Here is a 24,702-nt window from a genome sequence, read left to right as displayed (position 1 = left end):
ACCCATACTGCCTTTCTAAGGATCAGAGCTTCTCAACCTAGGATTTGAAAAAAATGGATGGAAAAAAAAATCAAGTCTTTATTTTTAACAGCTTCTAACTGATACTTAGCTTTTCCTTCTAATAGAGGCAAAGGCAACCAGAGTTTTCTAAGGGACTGCTTGTGCCTTTGTCTCTAGAAGAAATCACAGATGTTCCCAAGGCCCATTTACACTCATCACTACTTTGAAATTATGGTCATTATTAGACACATTACTAGATCTTTTTGTTTAATGCATTCATAAAGAAGCACTCATATTACTACGCATTTGTTGTTTTTCTTTTAAATATGTATCCCTGGCTGGTGTGGCTCAGTGGGTTGAGTCTTGGCCTGTGACCCAAGGGTTGCTGGTTTGATGCTCAGTCAGGGCACATGGCTGGTTTTGCAGAAACCAGGGTCCCCAGTAGGGGGCATGCGAGAGGCAACCACACACTAGATGTTTCTCTGTCTTTCTCCCCTCCCTACCCCTCTCTCTAAAAATAAATAAATAAAATTCTTTTTTTTTTAAAAGAGCCTTGTGTTGGCTTTTAAAAATAAATAAATAAAAGTAAAAATATTTAGGTAACTATACTTTAATATAATTGTTTTCCTTTATAATTCTACATCATTTATGCATTGAAAACAGTGCCTAAGAAGGGATTTGTGGGAGTTACCAGACAACGGGTTTTGTGGAAGCACAAAGGAGAAGACTGCCTGTTCCACATCCAACTCATTCTATCCACCCTCCAAATTTGTGTCGCTCGCCAGTCCCTATGGCTCCCTGGTCCTGTTCTAACACCTCCTTTCCTTACAGCCCTTCCTTTTCTCCAGGGAACCCCCCAGGCTACAAAGAGCAAACCTCTCTCCCTCCATCTCCTCAGTGCCCCAGTCTAACCAATAAAGAGACTGAACTAACTTTCTCTGGCTTTAAGTAGAGGAGAAATAGAGGCTGTAGGAGACATGTTGAAAAATTAAGATTTCCATTACTTTCAGAAGACTGGGGGGGTGAGAATAGAGGCAACCTGATTTCCAGGCTTTCTTACCTGTCATACCAACTGAAGGTGATTCTACTCAGAAATGAAGCTGTGACTGATGGATTCTGCAAAACACACACACAAATCAGAAACTAAATCAGTGGGAAACAGGAACTCACAGGACTCTAAAATCGGAAACTGATGCAATGTGCCACTAAAGCAGGCTGGTCCATATGTATTTATCTGGAGACGCTAAGGTCACCAGTTGAATGATAATTAGACCTTCTGGCATAGATATGTGAATTAATTGTCTATGTTAAAGATTGGTGGGTCAATATCACAAGTCAATATTTCCATACTCTCTTCACCTTCTGTTTCCTTATGTCATAAACTGGTATATATTATTGTATTCCAGTCTTGAGGACTCCATGAGACCTAGACGTCTCAGGGGACCTGTATGACACCTAGACACCTAGATTTTGACACCTTACATTTGTCAGGGTGCCAGCCAATGAAATAACCTATGAGGTGGGTCTATTTTGAGTCTCACCTCTCGATGAGTCACCTCTTTCTGAAAATGCTGAAAGGATCAGGATGAGGATCTGGAATGCATAGCTGATGAGGAACAGGCAGGGTAGGCTAGACTGGAAGTATTGCCCTATGGCAAAACAAAAAAACAGAAGAGAAAATGAGCCTTTTATCCAAATTAAGTCTTAAGCAGCCCACATATGTCAATATTTGTGATGAAAGCATAGATCAAATCCCCTACATACGATTTTGTCCTGGAGCTCAACTTATTTCATGCCGCTGACTCCACCCAAGAAGCTGCCTAGCAGGCTCCCCTCATCACACCCTCTCATTCCTCCTTACCTTTAAGAGCATCCGGATCAGAGTCTGAAACTGGAAAGTGCCACAGAGTATTGAGAGAACCCAAAATAGGGACAGGAACCAAGAGTTCTTCTGCACACACCATTGCCTGCTATATTGGATCAGCAGAACCAGGAGCTAGAGAGAAATTGACATCAGGTTCTGAAAATACTGGCACTAGCCAAAAATAAGAGGCAAAGAGGATGTCAGAAAAGAGAGGAAGAAAGGAGGGCTACAGGAGGAGATTGTTGCCTTTAATCTCACAGGCAGAAAGCAGCACACGCAAATTGTAGATTTCCTCCCTGATACCACCCAACTTCCTCTTTCAGGTCCATCCATGCTCTCCCTGGGTCCCTCCTTCCCACCCCTGTCTCTAGTCGCCACACTTGGGCGGGGAGTTAGCAAAGAAGGCAGAGGATCATCATCTGCATTCGAATGGCTCTACTTTTGGGAGTCAGAAAAATCTTTTCAAGAGATGAGGAAATTAACTGCAGGCACTGCAGTAGTCGGTGGTGCAGGCAGATTCTGTTGGATAGGTGCAAGGTGTCTGTATCATGATTTTCTAATAATATCATAGACTAAGCAGTTAATAAAAACTTCTCTTGTAACATCTCACTTAGATATAATTAATTAAATTTTGGTTTCCTAAACTCAGTAAATCAATATTCTGAGAATAGGGATGGAAAGCCATGATTTGTAGCAATTGCCAACTTCCATGGTGTAAATACTCCCACTGTAGTGGGTTTCAAGTTCCAGCACAATGTTTCTAGATGCAGCATACCACTGCCTAGACACTTCTTGGTTCTTTTAAACAGCATTATCAAACAATGTGCCTGCAGGGGCCAGGCACAGCATGTTTCTGAATGGACTTTGGGAGACTGTACTGAGCATATGCCTGGCCTAGTGGGGGTGACTATTACTCGGTCCTAGTTGACCATTGCCCTATGGAAATGTAGGCCCAGAGTTGCCAGACATTCTGATTTTTCAAGAAAGACTGAAAATCCAAATAAGTTTGAGGTCTCTTCCTCTTTTAAAATAAAGACATCTAGTTCAATTGCTTTTAAAACACCAGATAGGCAGCCCCCCTCAAACATGCTTGCAGAAGAAACATTAACTTCTGTCATCAAGTTTATAAAATAACTCTAGACACGGTGATCCATTGATTACACTCTACAAATCAATTTAAAAGTAATATTTATGGCATTCAAGAGAATTCTTCTTGTCAATAAGCCAGAATTTCACATATGATCCTTAGATGGAAAGATATGAGCGCATATGATACATATCTTAGTTATTAAAGCTAGTATTCATCCTAAGGAGCAGGGTCTATAAACTAGTGTTCAAAAGAAGAAGAGCTAAAATCTGTTTCACCCCATTATAATTAAGCTTTCCCTCATCACAGGTCCCTTGAAAAAGGTAGATGAAATTGGACCCTGTTTCAGTACAAAGAGTACATTTCAACTATATGACTATGAACAGAGATTAAATAAACAGGGCAGAAGTGGTGATGACCCTTACCCATGTGCCCAGGTAGAGGCTTGGATTGGTATATCTGATGGCAGGGACGGTGGCTTGTCCAGAATCTTCTATGAATACAAGGACCAGCTCTGTGGCTGCTAGAATAAAAAGAAACCCAACAAGCACCTGAGAAAGGAAAAGAGACCACTGTTAGGAGGATATCATTCTTTAGAATAAAATGGTTCTAGTAACAGATGGTAAAAATGGTATGCAGTGATTCATATAAGACAACAAATATTTCTCGCATGAATGGAGACATGTAGTTCAAGCAATGGAATACAGTTCAAAGTAGGCTATCATAAGCTTTTTTGAAGAATGCTGAGTGCGATGGTTTTAAAATAAATCCACAAATTCTTTGATGTTCATCCCTTCAAAGAAGCTCTACTTTCTTTGAGTGTGAGCTGACCCTAGTGACTTGCTTCTAATTAATAGAAAATGGTAGAATTGACAGTATGTGACTTTCAAGACTAGGTCCCAGGAAACAGTTTGGCTTCCTCCTTGTTTTCTGTCTTACATCACAGCAGGGAAAGCTGCCTGCCCCAGTGTGAGGACATGCAAGTAGCTCTGTGGAGAGATTCACTTGACAAGGAACTGAGACCTCCTGCCAACAGCCCTGTGAGTGAGCTACCTGAGAATCAGATCCTCTAGCCACAACCAACACTTCAGAGGACCTTGGTCCCAGCATATTAATGATAACTTCATGGGAGACCCTGAAGCAGGACTCAGATAAGCTGCTACCAAGTTCCTGGTGCAGGAAAACTGTGTGATCAAAACTGTTTATTTTTAAGGTGCTAAATTTTGGTGTAATTAGTTATACAGCAATAGATAACTAAGATAATAGATTTAAATGAAGGATTCCCTCACCCCAGTGGGGGATGGCACTATTACCTTTCTTTAGTTATTAGTCCCAAACTTTTCCCCATATAATCTTCAAAGTTAATATTTCAAACAGTTGCAACTCTGTCATTCTTAGATGACTCCAAGCCGATCAATATTTGTCCTATGAGCTCATGAGATATTATATACATTGTATTGTTCTGAAGACCATCTCCACCCATCAGGATGGAAAATTACTACCTCTGCTGAGGAGGTCCACCAGTATCTTAGCTCTCAAAATGAAGATCTTTAGTATTATCTCACCTGCCCTTTCTATTCCCCATCCATCTATACCTCCTCATTCCCATGTCTCATTCACTCAGAACGACTCAGGCAAAAAAAAAAACAAAAACAAACAAACAAACAAAAAAAACCTGGGCCCTTTGTAATGAAAACCAACCAAAGAGGGAGAAGAATCACTTTTAGCTATAGGACTAGTGCCATTAGTTCACAAGGCTAGAGTCGAAAACATGTTAATGAGGGAATGTGTGTTTCTCAAGTATATAAGATGCTGCACAATATTGTGCTTTCCTCACATGAGACTGACTTTTGGGGAAGAAAAAATACTTGCTTTTGAAGTGGTCAGTAATGTTTGCCTTCAGGTAAATTAGGAGATAAAATAGAGCAAGCTGGAGCTAAAGCACCCACCCTTGAAGATGACTAGGTAAAGAGAATACCAACCAGCACAATACTCCCTAGGCCAAGAAAAAGGAGGGGGCCTTGCCATGAGCTTATGTATGTTAAACTCATACAAATTGATTAGAAACACATGAAGCAGCAGATCATATCAAAAAGGACCAATTTACATTATAAAGAGTTCCTAAAAGCAATTTTTAAAAACCAACAAACTAACAACCAACACACAAAAAAGTAGAATATAAATAGGTAATTTAAAGAAGAAGGGGACTTCTGGTCCCGTTGGAGGCATAGGTAAACATGCTTCACCTCTTGACTCAACCACAGAAAGAATTACAACTAGACCTCAGAACAACATCTAGAACTGTCAGAAAATTGAGCTGTATGGGAAGTCCAACAATGAAGGATTTAAAGATCCATGCCACATTCATCCAGGTGGGTAGGAGGGGTAGAGATGCAGAGGCAGGCGGAGAGCCACAGAGACATGGTGTGGCATGGAGAGGCAGCAGCAAAACAGACAATCCCACAGTCACATGTGGTAGATAAAAATTGGGAGGGGATACCTTGGGAGCAAGTGATCCCGGCCCCAGGCCAGACCATACATCCCATGGTTCTAGTACCAGAAAGATAAATACCCATAACTTCTGGCTGTAAAAAACCAGTGGGGGTTGGGGCCACAGAAGGAACTGTCGGATTTTTAGGAAAACATATGTAGACCCACCTCTTCCGGGATTCAGCACTAGGACAACAGCTGGAAAGGCACCAATCACACGGGGCAAGCACCTGGAAAGCCTCCAGAAGCCAGGCAGTGGTATTGTTCCCCTCTCTGAGCCCTTCCCCCACACAGAGACACAAAACAGTGAAGGAGGTTGCCCCCACCCTGGCAATTACCTAAGTCTCTGCCCCACACAATTTACAGGTAACTTTTCTACAATAGGCTACTAAGACAGTGAGTCAAAGCAGCTCTACCTAATACAGAGAAACAAACACAGAGAACTTGACAAATCGAGGAGACAAAGAAATATGGCCTACATGAAAGAACAGAACAAAAACCCAGAAAAATGACTAAACAAAATGGAGATAACCAACCTATCAGATGCAGAGTTCAAAACACTGGTGATCAGGATGCTCAAAGAACTCATTGAGTACGGCAACAAAATAAAAAAGACCCAGGAAAAAATAAAAGTTACACTAAGTGAAATAAAGAAAACTCTACAGGGAACCAACAGTGGAGGGGATGAAGCCAGGGTTCAGATCGACAATTTGGAACACAAGGAAGAAATAAGCATTTGACTAGAACAGCAAGAAGAAAAAAGAACTTTTAAAAATGAGGATAGTATAAGGTGCCTCTAGGACATCTCTAAATGTAACAACATCTGAATCATAGGAATGCCAGGAAGAGAAGAAGAAGAGCAAAAAAAACTGAAAACTTATTTGAAAAAATAATGAAAGAAAAATTCCCTAGTTTGGTAAAGGAAATAGACATAGATGTCCAGGAAGCACAGAGAGTGCCAAACATGATGGACGTAAACAGGTCTACATCAAGACACATCATAATTAAGATACCAAAGGTTAACAATAAAGAGAGAATCTTAAAAGCAGCAAGGGAAAAGCAGAGAGTTACCTACAAAATTTGTTCCCATAAGCCTGTCAGCTGATTTCTCAAAAGAAACTTTGCAGGCAAGAAGGGGAATGGCAAAAAGTATTCAAAGTGGTGAAAAGCAAGGACATGCAACCTAGATTACTCTATCCATCAAAGCTAACATTTAGAATTGAAGTGCTTCCCAGACAAAGTAAAGCTAAAGGAGTTCATCATCACTAAGACATTATTACATGAAATGTTAAGTGGACTTATTTAAAAAAAAGAAGGTAAAACCATGGTTAAGAAAAAAAACATGAACATTAAAATGGCAACAAATTCACGACTATCAATAACTGAATCTAAAAAAACAAGCTAAGCAAACTAGCAGAACAGGAACAGAACCATAGATAAGGAGATTTTCTGAAGGGTTGTCAGTTGGGAGGGGGAAGGGAGAAAATGGGGGTAAAGGTGTAGAGATTAAGAAGCATAATTGGTAGGTACAAAATAGACAGGGCAAGGTTAAGAACAGTATAGGAAATGAAGAAGCCAAAGAATTTATATGAATGACCCATGGACGTGAACTAAGGGAAGGATTGCTGGAGGGAGTGGGGGTACCAGGTGGAGGGGACATAGGAGGAAAAATTGGGAAAACTCTAATAGCATAATGAATGAAATATATTTTTTAAAAGACAAAGAAGAAGAAACACAAAGGACTTTTAAACATGTGAAAAAATGTTTAATCTCACTAATAATGAGTGTAATTTCAAATATGACATACCATTTTTCACTTAACTAATTAGCAAATATCAAAAAGTTTGATAATAAAAAGTTGGTCAGACTAAGAAAAAATCTCAGTTGAGAGAAATTTACGGTATCTATAAAAATTTTTATTTCACATACCCTTAACTCGGTAATTTTATTTCTGAGAGTTTATCCTACAGACATACTTATATATGCAAAGCTATTCATTGTGGCATTGCTTATGATGGTGGAAGGTTAGAAACCACCTTAATTTCTACTATTATGGCACATAAATTATAGTACATCCAATAAGAAGCATCTCAAGTAGCCAATAGAAAGAAAGAAACAGCCTTGAAGTATGGCTCAGTTGGTCAGAACATCATTTAATAAACCAAATTTTGTGGGATCAATTCCTGGTCAGGGCACATACCAAGGATGCAGGTTCAGGGCATGCGCAAGACTCAACCAACTAAGGACTTCTGGCCAAGATGTAGGCATAGGTTGATACTCTTTGCCTCTCACACAACCTAACAGCAAATCTAAAAACAAAAAATAACCAGAATGGCCAGAAAATCAAACCGTATGCAGTCTAACAACCAAGGAGTTAAAGAAGAAACATTCATTCAGACTGGTAGGAGGAGTGGAGACAGGCAGCTGGGGTAGAGAGGAAATGTGGCAAGGTAGCAGCTGGTGGGCCCAGTGCTCCCACATTTGCATGCAGATAAACAGGAGAAACAACTGGGGAGTGAGACAGACTGCACAGCCCAGGATTCCAGCGTGGCAAAATAAAGCTTCAAAATCTCTGGTATAAAAACCTGTGGGGGTTGCAGTGGTGGAAGAAATTTCCAGCCTCACAGGAGAGTTTGTTGGAGAGACCCATGGGGTCCTAGAATGTACACAAACCCACCCACCTGGCAATCAGCATGAGAAGGGCCCAATTTGCTTGTGGGTAGTGAGAGAAGTGACTGAAAGCTAGCAAAGAGCTGAGCAAATGGCACAGTTCCCTCTCGGGATCCTCCCCCACATACAGCACTACAGTGCTGCAATATGGGTTGTTCTGCCCTGGTGAATACCTAAGGCTCTGCCCCTTACAACATAACAGGTGAGCCAACACACACACACAAAATATGGCCCAAATGAAAGAACAGATCAAAGCTCCAAAAATACAACTAAGTGATGAAGAGATAGCCAACCTATCAGATGCAGAGTTCAAAACACTGATGATCAAGATGCTCACAGAAATGGTTGAGTGTGGTCACAAAATAGAGGAAAAAGTAAAGGCTATAAAAAGTGAAATAAAGAAAAATATACAGGGAACCAACAGTGAAGGCAATGAAACTGGGACTCAAATCAACAGTTTGGACCAGAAGGAAGAAATAAACATTCAAGCAGAACACAATGAAGAAACAAGAATTCAAAAAAAAAGAAATGAGGAGAGGCTTAGGAACCTCCAGGACAATATTAAACATTCCAACATCTGAATCATAGGGGTGCCAGAAGGAGAAAAAGAAGAGTAAGAAATTGAAAACTTATTCAAAAACATAATAAAGGAGAACTTCCCCAATCTGGCAAAGGAAATAAACTTCCAGGAAGTCCAGGAAGCTCAGACAGCCCCAAAGGAGTTGGACCCAAGGAATCATACACGAAGGCACATCATAATTACATTACCCATGATTAAAGCTAAGGAGAGCATCTTAAAAGCAGCAAGAGAAAAGGAGACAGTTACTTACAAAGGAGTTCGCATAAGACTATCAGCTGATTTCTCAAAAGAAACCTTGCAGGTAAGAAGGTGCTGGAAAAAAGTATTTGAAGTCACAAAAGGCGAGGACCTACATTCAAGATTACCCTATCCAGCAAAGCTCTCATTTAGAATGGAAGGGCAGATAAAGTGCTTCCCAGATAAGGTCAAGTTAAAGGAGTTCATCATCACCAAGCCCTTATTATATGAAATGTTAAAGGGACTTATCTAAGAAAAAGAAGATGATCAAAAATATAAGCAGTAAAATAACAAACTCATAACTATCAACAACTGAACCTAAAAAATAACAAAAACAAAAGAACTAGAAAATGGTAGGTACAAAATAGACAGAAGGAGGTTAAGAATAGTATAGGAAATGGAGAAGCCAAAAAATTCATATATACAACCCATGTACATGAACTAAGGTGTGGAAGTGCTGGTGGAAATGCTGGGGGTGGGGGTGGTGCAGGGCAGAGAGGAATAAAGGGGAGAAAAGAATGACACAACTGTAATAGCATAATCAATGAAGTACATTTTAAAAAGCAAAAAATGGACACAACCTATTAATGTATCTCTCTCACATTAATGCTTCTCTCCCTAACTCATACCCTCCCTTCCCCTCTCTCTAAAAAAAATCAATAAGCATTTTCTCAGGTGAGGAATAATAATAATAAATAAAAAGCAGATTTTATGTGTCAAATGGAAAAATCTTCAAGACACAGATGTGACATTAACATTTGTGTTAAAAATATATGTAGGTAGTTATTTCCACAAGGATGAATTATCTCTGGAACTGGTATTGATGGTTGCCAACTGAAAAAAGAATGAGTGACTAGAGTATCATGTACTATTTTGTAGCTGTTAAATTCTGTAAACCTCTTTAAATTATCTCTTAAAAAGACAAAAAGTTAGCCCTGGCTGGTGTGGCTCAGTGGACTGAGTGCTTGCTGGCCTGCAAACCAAAGGGTCACCAGTTATATTCCCAGTGTAGGGCACATGCCTGTGGGACAGGTCCCCAGTAGGGTGTGAGCAAGAGGCAACCACACATTGATGTTTTTCTCCCTCTCTTCCTCCCTTCTCCTCTCTCTAAAAATAAATAAATAAAATCTCTTTTCAAAACTTTCAGAAAAAGATAAAAAGTTAAGTACATTAACCTCCCATTTCAAAAAATTGTGTGAGTAGACAGTTCACAAATGCAAAAATATTCTTAACACATTTTTAAAAATCAGTTGCATTCATACATATAGAAATGCAGACTTCTGCCAAGCTGGAGGCATAGGTGGAAATACTTTACCTTCTCGCACAACCAAGTTTAAAGACAACAAAGTTTTAGTAACAAAAATGCAGCCAAAACACAGAAAATTGAACTATACTAAAATCTGAGGACAACGAACCCTTCATCCAGACTGGTAAGAGGGGTGGAGCCAGCAGTTGGTGGAGCCAGGTTGCACGGGAAAGATTCCCTACTCAGGTGCGCAGATAGCCGTGGGTGGATCCCAGGCATGGGGTAGCAACAGGTAGACCCAGTGAGAGCGCAAAGCGGCAGGCTGACCTCAGTTGCACATTCGCGCACAGATAAACCAGCCAAGGAGCGAGTAGTGAGACAGACTGCGCAGGCCCCAGCAACAGGAAGCAGCGGAGGGGACTGTTATTGCCCCTCTTTGACCCTGCCCCCACATACATCATCACAACCCAGTGACCTGGGTGGCCCTGCCTGGTGAACACCTAAGGCTCCGCTCCTCATAGGTAACAGGTGTGAACAGACCAAAACATGGCTCAAGAACAACTCAAAGTCCCAGAGCCCATAACTCTAAGAGACCAAGAAATAGCCAAACTTTCAGATGCACAGTTCAAAACACTAGTGATCAGGATGCTCACAGAACTGGCTGATTTTAGTCACAAATTAAAGGAACAAAGGAAGGCTAAACTAATTGAAATGAAGGGAAATGCATAGGAAACCAATAGTAATGGAAAGGAAACTGGGACTCAAATCGAGGGAGTGGACCAGAAGAAAGAAAAAAATGACCAAACAGAAAAATATGAAGAAATAAGAATTCAGAAAAATAAGGAGAGGCTTAGGAACCTCCAGGACATCTTTAAACGCTCCAACATCTGAATTATAGGGGAAGATCAGAAGGGGAAGAGGAACAGCCATGAGTGTAAAATTTATTTGAACAAATAATAAAGAAGAATTTCCCCATTCTGGCAAAGGAAATAGACTTCCAGGAAATCCAGGAAGCTCAGAGAGTCCCAAAGAAGTTGGACCCAAGAAGGAACATGCCAAGACACATCATAGTTATATTAGCCAAGATTAAAATGAAGGAGAGAATTCTAAAAGCAGCAAGAGATAAGGGGACAGTCACCTACAAAGGAGTTCCCACCAGACTGTCAGCCGATTTCTCAAAAGAGATCTTACAGGCAAGAAGGGGCTGGAAAGGAGTATTCCAAGGCATGAAATCCAAAGACCTACAACCAAGATTGCTCTATCCAGCAAAGCTTTCATTTAGAATGAAAGGACAGATAAAGTGCTTCTCAGATAAGGTCAAGTTCAAGGAGTTCATCATCACCAAGCCCTTATTATATGAAATGTTAAAGGGACTTATCTAAGAAAAAGAAGATAAAAAATATGAACAATGAAAGGACAGCAAACTCACAGTTATTAACAACCACACCTAAAAGAAAAGCAAACTAAGGGGACAGGTAGATTAGGAAAGGAACCATAGAAATGAAGATCACACGGAGGGTTAGCAACAGGGGAGTGGGAGATGGAGAAGGGGGAGAAGGTACAGAGAGTAAGTAGCATAGATGGTAGGTAGAAAATAGACAGGGGGAGGGCAGGAATAGTATGGGAAATATAGAATCTAAAGAACTTGTGACACATGGACATAAACTAAAGGGGGGATTGTGGGGGAGGGAGTATGCAGGGTGGAGGGGAATAAAGAGGGGAAATGGGACAACTGTAATGGCATAATTAATAAAATATATTAAAAAGAAAAAAGCAAAGTAAAACAATAGGATGCCACTTAGCATAAAAAATAGAGAAAATATATTTACATAGTGCTAGCAAGGGTGCAGAGAAATGCGCTTTAATGTAATTTTGGTGAGACTACAATTTGACAAAAATCTTCCTAGGGTATAAAAAGTTTCCCTTGTGTTTCAAAAGTCTTAAACTGCTCATATATTTTGACATAATAAGTCTACTTCTAGGAATCTATTCTGAGAGAGTAACCCGAATTGAAGGCAAATATTTATGCACAAGAATGTTAACTAGAGTCTCATTTTTAATGATGAAGAACTTATATAACCTGTAATCACCCCAAAACAGTAGTGGAGAGGTTTGTTGGGAGGACTTAATGCTGCAAGAGTTGTTAAAATAAGTTACGGTATACTCATGTGATTAATGATTTTAGTTATCAAAATTATGTTTAAGAATAATATTAACAGAAGGAAATGCTTTTTATATCATGTGAAGTAGAAAAAGTGGACATCAAAATTGCATATACAATGAGTTCAATTATATTTTAAAAACATGCACAGAAAGAGACAAGAGTTTCCTGTCTAAGATGCCAGGTTTAGAACATTCATCTCCCATCCTTCCCCAATCCATTGAAATGACAGTGAACTACCCAAGAAAAAAATCCACAGTAACACTGAGAATATGAATGAAGAAAGTTGAGTTCAGTAGACTGTAGGGGACTGGCTTGTTTTAGTCTGGCAAATGTGACTCAGCTCTGTATGGAAAACCTATAGAAGCGGAGTGCTGGGCAGGAGCCAGACCTTCAAACTGAGTTTTCCCGTGGGAATCAGGCCTAGAAAATGCTTACAGACTGTTATGGCTTGCTCTTGCTAAAAATCCATCACCCTGGTCTAAAACAACGAATGCGTATTGTCTATCTTCAAGGTAATTTCCAAAGTCTGTATGAGTTTTCCCAAGGACAGAGCTAATGAGCTCATTGCCATTCCCCTCTGCATGTAATATTCATTTTCTTGATTGTACCTAAAATGTAAACAATATTATATGTAATAGATAATAAATCTTTTTCTGATATAAGACCCTAAGAAAACAATAAAAGCCCGTCCAGGCAAGGGTCAGGGCGCTCCCCCCTTGAGGGAGTGGCCGAGGCACCATAGGCCTCTCCCCTTGAGAGAGTAGCCTTGCCGTTCCCTTTTTCTCCACAGGATTATTGTCGCCTGTGCATTCATTCTCGCCATCAGCCATAGTAGACCAGATGAGTTTTAGAAGACAAAAAGCAAACCTGCCGATGGCTCAAAAGCACACACAAGAAAAGGTAACACCAAAGGTCGGCTGAGATCAAGACTAGTGGCTGCTATGCTTACATCTTCTGTCTACCCCACCAGACTCACTTTCCACTCTTGTGTCTTCAAGCCTAGACGGGTAAGTTTGCTGCTTAAAGCCCCAGGTTCGTCTGCAAATACAGCCTCTTCCCATGATCCTGTTTCATCTCAGCCACGCGTTTCCTGCTGGGACCCCAACTGGTAGCATTGCCTCCTCAAAGCCATTCTCCTCTTCCTAACAGAACTCCGCCTTTTGTAAAATATCTACCCTGCTCAGCTCAGCCATATGTTTGGATAGAAGCTGGACCCATTTCCAACTCCATGAAGTGAAATAAAACCAGTCATGATGGTCCCATTCCCCTGGCCTGTGACACAGTGCTGGCCACAGAAAAGTGGGGGACAGACAGCTTGTGGGAATTAGCTTGTGGGGACTTCTAGGAAAAGTTTTCTTCACCATTCAAAGCAATACGTAGATCTAGAGGATTGAGAATTCTTTACAGCTCAAAAATAAAAAGACACAAATAGCCCAGGTAAAAAATGGGCAAAGGATTTATTCAAAGGATCCATTTTTCCAAAGAAAGGTGTACAAAAATGGCCAGAAGCATATGAGAAGATGCTCAACATTATTAGTCATTTGGGAAATGCAAATCAAAACCCCAATGAGATACCATTTCACACCTACAATGGCGACAATCAAAAGGATGGACCATAGCAAGGATGGTGTGGATGAGTACAGTAGTCCCACTTATCCTCAAGGGAATACATTCCAAGACCCCCCAGTGGGTGCCTAAAATGGCACATAGTACTGAACACTATATATACCACGTTTTTTTGTATACACACATAACCTTATGGTTTCTCCTTGGCACATCTGAACTGCCAGCACCACTACTCTTGCACTTTGGGGCCATTACTAAGTAAACTAAGCGTTACTCTACACAGCGCTCCAATACTGAGACAGTCGATCTGATAACCCAGACAGCTGCTAAGTGACTAACGGGTGGGTGGTGTATACACATGGAGACAAATGATGATTCCCATGCAGGTGGAGTGGAGCTAGACAGTGAGATTTGATCACACTGCTCAGAACAGCATGCAATTTAAAACTTATGAGTTGTTTATTTCTGGAATTTTCCATATTTGGTCTGTGGTTGACCACAGGTAACTGAAACCACAGAAAGCAAAGGATAAGGGGGACTCCTGGGTCGGAAACTCATTCGTTGCTGGCAGGAATATAAAAGGGTGCAGCCACTTCGGAAAATAGTGTGGCAGTTCCTCAAAATGTAGACTTTCCATAGAATTACCAAATGAATCGGCAATTCTACTCCTAAGGATTATATATACCCAAGAAAACTGAAGACCGGTGTCCATCCAAAAACTCTTACACAAATGTTCCTAACATCATTATTCAAAATAGACAAAAAACAGAAACAACCCAATGGCCACCAACCAATGATGAATAGATAAACTAAATAGGGTGTACCCATACAATGGTGAATCATTCAGTCAAAAACAAGAAATGAAATACTGATACAAGCTACAACCCGGATGAACCTTAAACATATAATGGTAAGTGAGAAACAGCCAGACACAAAAGGCCACATTTAACTTATACGTGAAATAAGCATGCTAGGCATAGAGACCAGAAGCACATTTGCGGTTCCCAGGGGATAGGGAAGGAGGGAAGGAGAAATGACCATTTAACAGGCATAGGATTCCCGTTCAGAGCATGAGAAAGTCCTGGGAGTGGATAGGGTGATGACATTATGGATGCATTTAATGCCGCTGAATTGTGTACTTTAAAATGGTTAATTTTATCTTATGTGTATTCTACTACAATAAAAAATAACTTTCAAAAAATGTACTGATTCATGCTACAACATGTATAAACCTTGAAAAACTTTATGCTAAGTGAAATAAGTGAGACACCAATGATTACATAATACATGATTCCAAGTCTATGACATGCCCTGGATAGGCAAATTCACAGAGGCAGAAAGTAGATTTATAGTTGCCAGGGACTGAAGTGGGGAGGGGAATAGTGTGTTACTGCTTAGTAGGCACAGACTTTCATTTTGGAGTGAGGGAAATATTCTGGAATTAGTGGTAATAGTGACTATAATAAAAGCCACTGAATTATACACTTTAAACAGCTGACTTTTATGGTACGTGAATTATATCTCAGTAAAGCTACTTTTAAAAAGTGATACATAAGTTCACCTAGCATAGCAGCCTCTTTATTCACCTCTGGACACTGATGTAAGGGTGTGATGCCTGGAGCTGCTGCAACCATCTTACAATCATGCGCTTGATAATTGGCTTGATATGCTAAGGTTGTCAAAAAAAAGATGAAAATAATCAGCTACCTGTTGATGTTGCTGAGTGGCTATGTTAACAAATCCTGGACTTGCACTACCTCTAGACTGTTTACTATATAAGATAATAAATTCTTTATTGTTTAAACCAATAGGTATGCCTTGCAGGTGAGAAAGTCTCAGCAGATAGAAATCTATTAGCTGTAGTCAGTCCTGGAGGTGAGTAAGAATAGAAAATGCAAACTGATAACAATTATATTTACCATCACCACCCTCAAAAAGTGTAAAACAGAAGTACTCTCTAAAGAAATTGAATTCTTTCCCTGAAGAAGGCCCAGTGGGTGGTGTGGATAAATGGTGCCCCAGAGTAACTTCATCTAGAGTAAATCCATTTGGCACAAGTAGGAGTAGAGAGGCACAGCCCAGCACCCTGCTCTTGGGGGAAGCCCGGAAGTCCAGACAGCCAGCCAGGACTCGGCGCTCACCAGCAGCCCTCCCATTGACGAGAGGCCACGTGGGGAGGCAGACTTACACAACAGCAGAGGGACCTTCTCCAGCCACACATACTCATTAACAGGTAAGCATATTTAGAAAACAGATCACTAATAGCCACCAGAAAGTTGAGAAAAAACAATAGTATCAAAGAAGATAACCAATCTAATTAACCCGAACAACTGATTCTGGGTTGAAACAAACTATTAACTGAATAGAAAATAATTTTTAAGTATTTTAAAATTAATGTCCTATGGGAGATTTGAGAAGACATTGTGTCCATTAATAGGTTGCTGGGTTTTTTAAGGTTTATTCAAAACTTAAGAAGAATTCTTAGAAGTCAAACCTATGATAATTAAATAAAAGCTCTTTAGGATGACAGGAGGAGAAACATGGAGAAATCTCTCAGAACATAGGGGAAAAGATTTGAGAAGAAGGATCAATTCAGAGTCCAATACCTACCTAAAAGAAGTTTAGATGGAGAAACAGAATCTCAAAATTGGAGGGAAGATAATGAAAGGAGTAACGTATGAAAATTTCTCAGAGGTAAGAGAGACATGGGTCCTTAGGAAGAGAATGTAGAACACACTGAATAAAAAGGGACCCATGCAAACAGACTGTAAAATTTCAGGACATCAAGAATAAGTAGAATAAAAGTTTCTAGAGAGGATAACAAGGAATGAGAAAAATCCTAGTTCGGTAGCTCAGAATTCTGGGGAACAATATAGTAACATCTTCAGAGATTAAATATATATATATTTTAATAAATATTAAATATATTATATATATATATATATATATAATTTGTTTTTTGAGGCTAGCATTTCACATTCAGATGAACATTTTCAGAAAGTGAATCAATCCTTGGAAACTTTCTTCACTGTTGTGCTTCCTGAAATTTTTAGTGAAGGATGTTCTCCAGATCCAAGAAATGTGAGGGCACTGATTCTATTATTTTACACAAAGAGGCATCAGGATGTAGAGTCTATAATTGATGGCAGACTAGTTTTAGGTGTAAAGGCAACCACCAGAAGGACGGAACATGATTGTAGAGAATTGAAAGACCAAGAGTGAGAGGAAGAGAGAGAAAGGAAGCTCGGAGATGGGTCGATGAAAGCAGCAATAGATTTTTAAAATCGATAGATCAAGAAATACAGGTATAAATACATTATTTGCAAATGTGGAGGTAGCCATCAAAATAATTTTAAATGGCAGTCTGGACAATGGGACTTGGGAGGTGCTAGGGTGAGAGACTTTTTCTTTTTTTATGAGAATAGAAGGGTACATACCAAAATGTCAACAAGAGTATATCAGAGTAACACAATTATCAATAATTTAATTTTCTTCCTATTTCCCGAACTGTCTACAATAACCAGACATTATTTTTATAATTAGAAACATATACACACTTTATTTACATAGGATCAGGGGTATCTTGTGGTTAAAGATTATCAAGTTCTTAACAGTGTTTGCCCTTAATCTCTGATTTATTGGAAGAGTTTCAAGCGCCCATGTTGTTTACTAAACTCAACTTCCTAAGGAGATAGAATCACACTGGTATTAAAAAAGAAAGGAGCCCTGGCTGGTATAACTCAGTGGATTGAGCTCAGGTTGTGAACCAAAGGGTCACGTTTTGATTCCCAATCAGAGAATATGCCTGGGTTGTGGGCCGGGTCTCCAGTGGGGGCATGTGAGAGGCAACCACACATTGATGTTTCTCTCCCTCTCTCCTTCCCTTCCCCTCTCTCTAAGAATAAAAGTAAAAAGAAAGAAAGAAAATTTTTTTAAAAAGAAAGGAGTGGTTTGGCCATATTTAATACCACTCCATCTCTTCACAGTCCTCCCTTCACCTGCACTTTCTGAGTGACAAGGCACTCTGGTTGACTCTTCCATCCATTGCAGAGCGTCAGCTTCCACCACTTCCCTGGCAGACAAATGTTTCAGGGATCCCCAACAGTCCATTCTATTGTCAGTTATTATTATTAGAAAATTCTTTTGTATATTAGCCAAAGCCCACCCCCCTAGAACAACCTCCACCCATTTACCTTGATCTTGCTCTGTGAAACTTTTCAGAACTAGTTAGGCAATCTTCTATGTTATACTTCTGCAAATATTTGAGGTAATTTCCACATCTCACTGGCTATACATCATGTTCATTTGTGCTGCACATTTTTCTCACACCTCAGCACTTCCACATCCTCCAGAACCAGATTCCTCTTCTGTTCCCCTAGACTATGAGCTCATCCACTAATTCGTTCATTTATTCATTCATTCATTTTGTAATTCAATACATTCAGTTATCTACTGTACATCAGGTCCTTTCAGTAGGGATGCACTTTTTTTTTTTTTTAATTCAGAGAGAGGGAAAGGGAGAGAGACAGAACATCCATGTGAGAAGAAACTCCCACATGTGCCCGGACCGGAAATAGAACCCACAGCTTTTCAGTTACTGGATGACGCTCCAGCAGACTGGGCCACACTGGCCAGGTCAGGATGCACCTTTAAACAAATAAATTTGCAGAGTCTCTCACCAGCTTGGTCAAGCAAATGCACCAAGTTCAGATGAGGGGAATGCTGCATTAGTAACTGAACAAGACTGGCAGTAACAACTGTTGAGGAGAGTGAGAGGAGCAAACAGCACACAGGCAGGGAGAAGAGGAAGCAGAGAAATAAAAAAAAACACAATCAGGTTGAGGAGTTAAGAAGAAGGTTCTTGTGGAAAGATGTAGTTTTGTTTTGTGGGGAATTATACTTCTGACTTTTTCAGAAAAGAGACTATTTTTATTATTTTTTTAAGAGAAAGCTAATCTGTGTTTGTCACTCTCATGGTAGAGGGCAAAAAAGTAAAGTATATAAATTATGAATGGAGCTCCTGAGAGTTTGAGCAAGGGTGAGTGGATTATTCTCTATGGAAAAAAAGGAAAAACTAATACATTGCTTTTCTTTTTTTCCATAGAGATTTTTGTTTATGAAAGTTAAACAAAATGTGATATGTTTATACAGTGGACTATTATCCAGCCATAAAAAGGAATGAAGTACTGCCCCGGCCAGATGACTCAGTTGTCCCATTACAGCAAAAGATTATGTGTCCAATCCCAGGTCAGGACCATACCTAGGTTCCATTTCTGGTTGGGGTGCATGTGGGAGGCAACCAATCAATGTCTCTCTCTCACAGCGATGTTTCTCTCTCTCCCTTCCCCCTCTCTCTAAAATCAATAAACATGTCCTTAGGTGAGGATTTTTTAAAAAAGCACAAAGGAGCCCTGACCAGTGTGGCTCAGTTGGTTGGGCATCATCCTGCAAAGTGTAAGGTGGCTGGTTCTGTATCTGGTCAGGGGCACATGCCTGGGTTGCAGGTTCATCTCTGGTCAGGGCACATAGAAGAGGCAACTGATCAATGTTTGTCTCCTACATCAATGTTTCTGTCCCTCTCCTTCTCCCTCCCTTCCCCTCTCTCTAAAAATAAATACATAAAATATTTTTAAAAAAGAATGAATGAAGTCCTGATAAATATTACAATATAGATGAACCTTGAAAGCCTTATGCTAAGTGAAAGAAGCCTATCATAAAAGACCACATATGATTCCACTCGTATGAAAAATCTAGGCCAGGGAAACTATAGAGACAGAAAGTAGATTAATGGTTATGCAGAGCTAAGGGGGATGAGGAGATAGGGGTTTCTTAATGAGGGAATGAAAGTGTTCTAAAATTGACTGGGTGATGGTTGCTTCTATCTGTAAATAAACTTAAAAAAATAGAATAGTTTTTAAATGGGAGAATTGTATGGTAACATGAATTACATTTCAAGAAAATTGTTTTTTAGAAGTTAACTAATAGCAGTGATTATGGTGGGACACTGATCTACTCATTACCCAGGCTTTTCCTGGACACTGCAGACTTGACTGACTGTATGGGAGAAGAAGAGGGTGTACCTTTTAGACATGTTCAACAGTCCAGTACGGAGTCACAGTCAGCCATGACAGTTGTGTCAAGTGCAATGTCAAAACTGAAGTAATGGGGTATAACAGGAACATCCTTAGCAGGGGCCCAGAATGCCCAAACCACAAGTCGGGACAGTTGGGTAAGGACCCCATCTGCACAGTGATATGAGTGGGACCTCCACCTGTAGTGGCTATAAGAACTCAGAGCTCCCACCACCCCACTAACAATCAAACTTGGCTGTGCCATGGGTCCTGCCTGGAGCCCCACCAGACTTCAACTTCACCAGACGTGTTGCCATTGCAGCCACTTGGCTTGAAACAGATGCCTACCTCTCCACCTGCAGACACCACCAGTGACAGGGGCTAGGTGGGCATTCTGCTCACATCTAACTCATAAGCTCCCCCTCTCTGTGTGCAATCTTCATCTGACTTTATTGGCTTATTAGGGATGTCTCACCTAATAAACCCGGCACTGTGGAAAGACACAAATATGTCTGAGTGACTCCTTTTAGGATGCTCCCTGACTCACACAGTGACTCTGACAAAAAGCTCTGACTCATTCCCAAGCTCAATGTTCAGAGTCTAAAACATTCTTGTCTCAACACCTATTTCTAGAGTGCATGTAATACCAATATTCAACAGTGCCTACTAAGTGCTAGACCCTGTGCTGTGCACTCAGGTCAACAGGGCAGACAATGACCGTGCCCCCAGCTCTCAGACAGAGTTCTCTCCCCATTCAGAGCCCTACAAAACCCCCACCAGCCCCATCTCACTGTGTTGATGCAAATCCCACTTCCTTTGGGCAAGTTCCCTTCTAAGTGCAGGTAGCCTGAGGTCATTGATGTGTATGCTCACAGAAATCCGAGTCTAACTTTCCTTTCTAAAACCCTGTGTAAAGATCAGATGGGTGGGGGCAGTGGAGGGGACCTAGTGAAAACAAGCAGGTGGTTAACCTTCTGAGGTAGCAACTTCAAATGAGGGTCTTTCATTTCCCACAAGACTCTACATGAACAAGTACAGCCGGCTGAGGGGCTCCTCCCCTCATTCCTCCTGGGCTCTCTCCTGGGGGCCCTGCTCTTTCCATTGTTTCCTTCCTGAGGCACATCACTGGGAGCACAAACCCTTCCTCCCTCTACTGTGAATGATCATCTAGACTTATGGAAGACTGTGGGAGAACGAAAGCCGCATTTCAGACCCAAGTTCAGAGAGGCGAACCGTGATGGTTGGATCACCTCAACAGTGAAGAGGGCACACTACATAGTTCATTTTCACCTCATGGCCGGTGCCAACTGATTTACAGTCTCCTGATATATTGAAACAGCTTAGAGATAGGGAAACCAGTGTTAGCTTCTCAAATACTGAAAGGTTAATACTTATGTATTTGATGGATTGAGAACCCATTACTGGTGTTGAGGGTGTCCACTACCCATAAGATTTCTGAGTCATTATTCTTTTGCAAAAATCAAAGTCACCTTAAGTAGGAAATATAGCAAGGGAGCACAGAAGCATAGGGCAGGCGGAGGAGGGACACTCAGAACCTGGCTCTGCCTGAGACCACAGCCCCTGGAAAAGCCGGTTAAAGACGGAGAAGACACTTTCACCACCAGGAAGATGTCTCTATGGTGCACCAAGGAATCAGTCAGAAAACAGTGGGGTTTCCATACCTGCTTGGCAAGGTAGAGCTTGGTTACAGAAGATTTCTTGGTCCTGGATCTGTACACATGGAGAAGCTGCCAAGGGGCCAGGAGCCAAAGGAAGCCCAAGGGAATCCAAACCAGAACCGTTTGCTCAAAACAAATCGGCAGGTCCGCCTCCGGGCTATCCAGCAATGAGGAATTCTGGGGGAGCAAAATGTGATGATTGTTGGTTACAAGTTTTTGAAGACAGAAGACCAGCCATAGCCCATACCCTCCACACCCAACACATTTCAAAACAATTTTAACTCAGTTCTGTATCTATATCCAGCCTGGCCCTTTAGTTAGCTATATTTTTCTATTCATTTCCATTGATGTAAATTGATCATTTAATGACATCTAGTGACTTCTTGACCAATTCAACCTCTAAAGACCTTTTCTTCCTGTGATTCTAAGCAAATTTCCCCACCAGTTGTTCTGACTTAACTTCACCACTGTGTTTGCCAAGTTGTGGGAAGAAGAGGGAGAGTTCCCCAATTCAAAGAGGAGAATAGTTCCTTGGGATGTAAAAACGTCTTATTCTAGTTTTTAGCATTGAATGAACTTGCTGGCAGACATTCAGACATACAGGCAGCCCTGGCCAGGTGGCTCAGTTGATTGGAGCATCACCCCGCCTGCCAAAATGTTGTGGGTTTGATCCCTGGTCAGGGCACGTTTCTCTCTCACATCCACATTTCTCTCTCTCTCTCTCCCTCCCCCCCTCCCTCTCTCATTCTCTCTCCCCCCCTTCTTCCTCTCTCTCTCTCTCTCAAATCAATAAACATATCCTCCGGTGAGGATAAATAAGAGGGCAGGAGGCATGCTTAGTCATACTACGACATTTAGACTCCCAAGGGCTTATGTCAGAACCCAAGGGGGCCTTCAGCACAGAAGCGGCAATGACGTTAATGGACAAAAGGTTATTCCTAGCAGGTTCTTTACTAGTCTGCATTCTGCAATAAAAAGAAGGGCCTTGTGAGTTGAGGTGGGGGCACTAGTTTTTATATCTGAGTCATGTGAGGGTAGATTATTTTCTCCTAATAAATATTTTTTAATTGTTTTTGTATGACTGTTTGGACAGACTCTTTAAAGAAAAGGTTGAGGTGCTCTGATCAAAATGATCTGCCAGGTAATTCTCAGAAAATTCTCAAGGGTTGGCCTGTTAAGCTCTATCTTCCTGGGGTACACATTTCCTGGCTCTGAGGGCCTTGGGGCCCAGGGTCTTTCTAAGATTGGGAAGTGCTGCCCATGTGCTCTGCTTTCTCATTCCTGCTCTTCTTAACTCTCCGTGAGGTTATCCAACTTCAGAATTAAGACTTCTTACCTACGATATTTAAACTATTTAACAATCTGCGTAATTCTGATGCTGATGCTGAGTTTGTAGACCACACTTTTACAAGATCACTAAATGCAAGGTCCCTTCTTATTCTCTCCCAATAAACCATTTGATTTTGTCTCAGTGCTCATGATGCTCACATGTGCATCCCTGGACTCACCTTCCAGTCCATATCACTGATTGCCAGCTCCTCTAGAACAAATCATTACCACTTCAGCACTAACATATCTCAGCAGGGCTCAATCACGGACCTTCTCTTCTTTCTTCTACCCCACAAATTACTCAGTTCTCACTCCTAACATGGATGAAATTGGAAGCCACCCCCCTATTTCTTTTTAGAGAGGCAATTTTGTAGATAGCTTGTCCAAGAAGAGAGTCAGGATACAATAAATATATGTTATAAAATAAATACATTACTTCTCCCATATAGAATGTCTTCTGGAGATATTATGACATTCTTTTATTTTAAAAATACCCTGAGCTTTACCACGAAGAGAGAGAGAGAGAGAGAGTTGCTTTAGAGCAACAGCATATATAACTTCTCTAGTTCTTATTAGTGGCTGCTCTAGGCTAATCTACTACTCGTTCTGAGCCTGAGAAGAAGATAAGTGTAATTTCTCACCCAAAAAGTAGAGTTGCAGAACTTCTCCAGCATGATTCCTGGAGGTCTCCTAAAATGCAGACTCCTGTGTGACTGTTGTTCCTTAGTGACTCCTTTCCTCAGAGAAGTTGGAAGGTGACTAGCGATGTGTTATCTCCCATTCTGATGTTCAATTCCAGGCAGGTCTCCTGACCTTTCATCTCAACAATTTAATTGTTAACCTTGCTGAAAGGTGTGTTTACATGATCCCAGTGGATAGACATGTGACTGAGGATAGTCAGAACAAGTCCATTCACCAGGTCCCCAAGGACCAGGAGCCTGTCTGGGTGTGGACATATCTGAAAGGAACAACTGAAAGTTGACAGCAGAGCTGACTGTCAGGTCAGGGTTGGAGAAGCCTTTCCTTCTGCTGAGGACACATGATCTAAAGGGAGAAGCCTCCATGGAGGGGTGTGTACCCCTGAACGTGCAGTTTCACCTCTGTTTAAGGCCTTGGTGTTCACAGACATGGGAAATATCCTAGAACACGGAACTTAAAATAGGGTTGAAAGCAGTGTAAACTTTGCAAAACTGAGGTTATGAAATAGCAATATTCAGACTTCCGCCAAGATGGAGGTATAGGTGGATGTGCCGTGCCTTCTCACACAACCAAGTTTAGGGACAACTAAATATTAGCATCAGAAAACACAACCAGAACACGGAAAATTGAACTTTTCGGAAGTCCGTTAACAACAAATTCTTCAGCCCGACCGGTAAGGGGCGAAACCGGCGTCTGCTGAGGGGTTGCACAGGAGGACTCGGTCGGTCGGACCCAGGCGCGGAATCCAGACTCGCGAATCCAGACGCACGGGTTCCAAACGCAGGATTGGACCTAGTGAGTGACCGAGCAACCCACCAGGTGAGCGACTGCAGAGGAGACAGTGGGGAGGCGGTGCTGCGTGTTGACTGCGGTCGTCTATCTGCGCGCGAGCGGACAGGCGAGGGAGTGGGCGGTTGGACCTTGGACCAGCCGCAGCTGAGCTAGAGGGCGCCGCCATTTCCCTCGCTCTGACCACGCCCCCACATAAGCGTCACAACCCAGCGACCTGGGAGTCCAAGG

At 41.2% G+C, this 24,702-nt stretch overlaps 1 protein-coding gene across 1 annotated transcript; it reads right to left on the bottom strand.

Moving 5' to 3' along the window:
• Window positions 1-1,580: 1,580 nt before the first annotated feature.
• On the bottom strand, window positions 1,581-23,813 carry LOC128626958 (ATP-binding cassette sub-family C member 2-like). The gene is made up of 5 exons (XM_053662471.1): window positions 23,625-23,813; window positions 21,658-21,831; window positions 3,377-3,502; window positions 1,862-1,996; window positions 1,581-1,649 (listed from the first exon to the last, which is right to left on the bottom strand). The coding sequence occupies exons 1-5, from the start codon at window positions 23,655-23,657 to the stop codon at window positions 1,581-1,583; spliced, it is 537 nt and encodes a 178-aa protein (XP_053518446.1). The 5' UTR covers window positions 23,658-23,813.
• Window positions 23,814-24,702: the final 889 nt, after the last annotated feature.

Source organism: Artibeus jamaicensis, unplaced genomic scaffold (genome assembly GCF_021234435.1).
Source record: "Artibeus jamaicensis isolate MK-2021 breed Jamaican fruit bat unplaced genomic scaffold, CSHL_Jam_final contig_252, whole genome shotgun sequence".
NCBI classification, from domain to species: Eukaryota; Metazoa; Chordata; class Mammalia; order Chiroptera; family Phyllostomidae; genus Artibeus; species Artibeus jamaicensis.
This window is presented reverse-complemented; position numbering and strand designations above follow the sequence as displayed.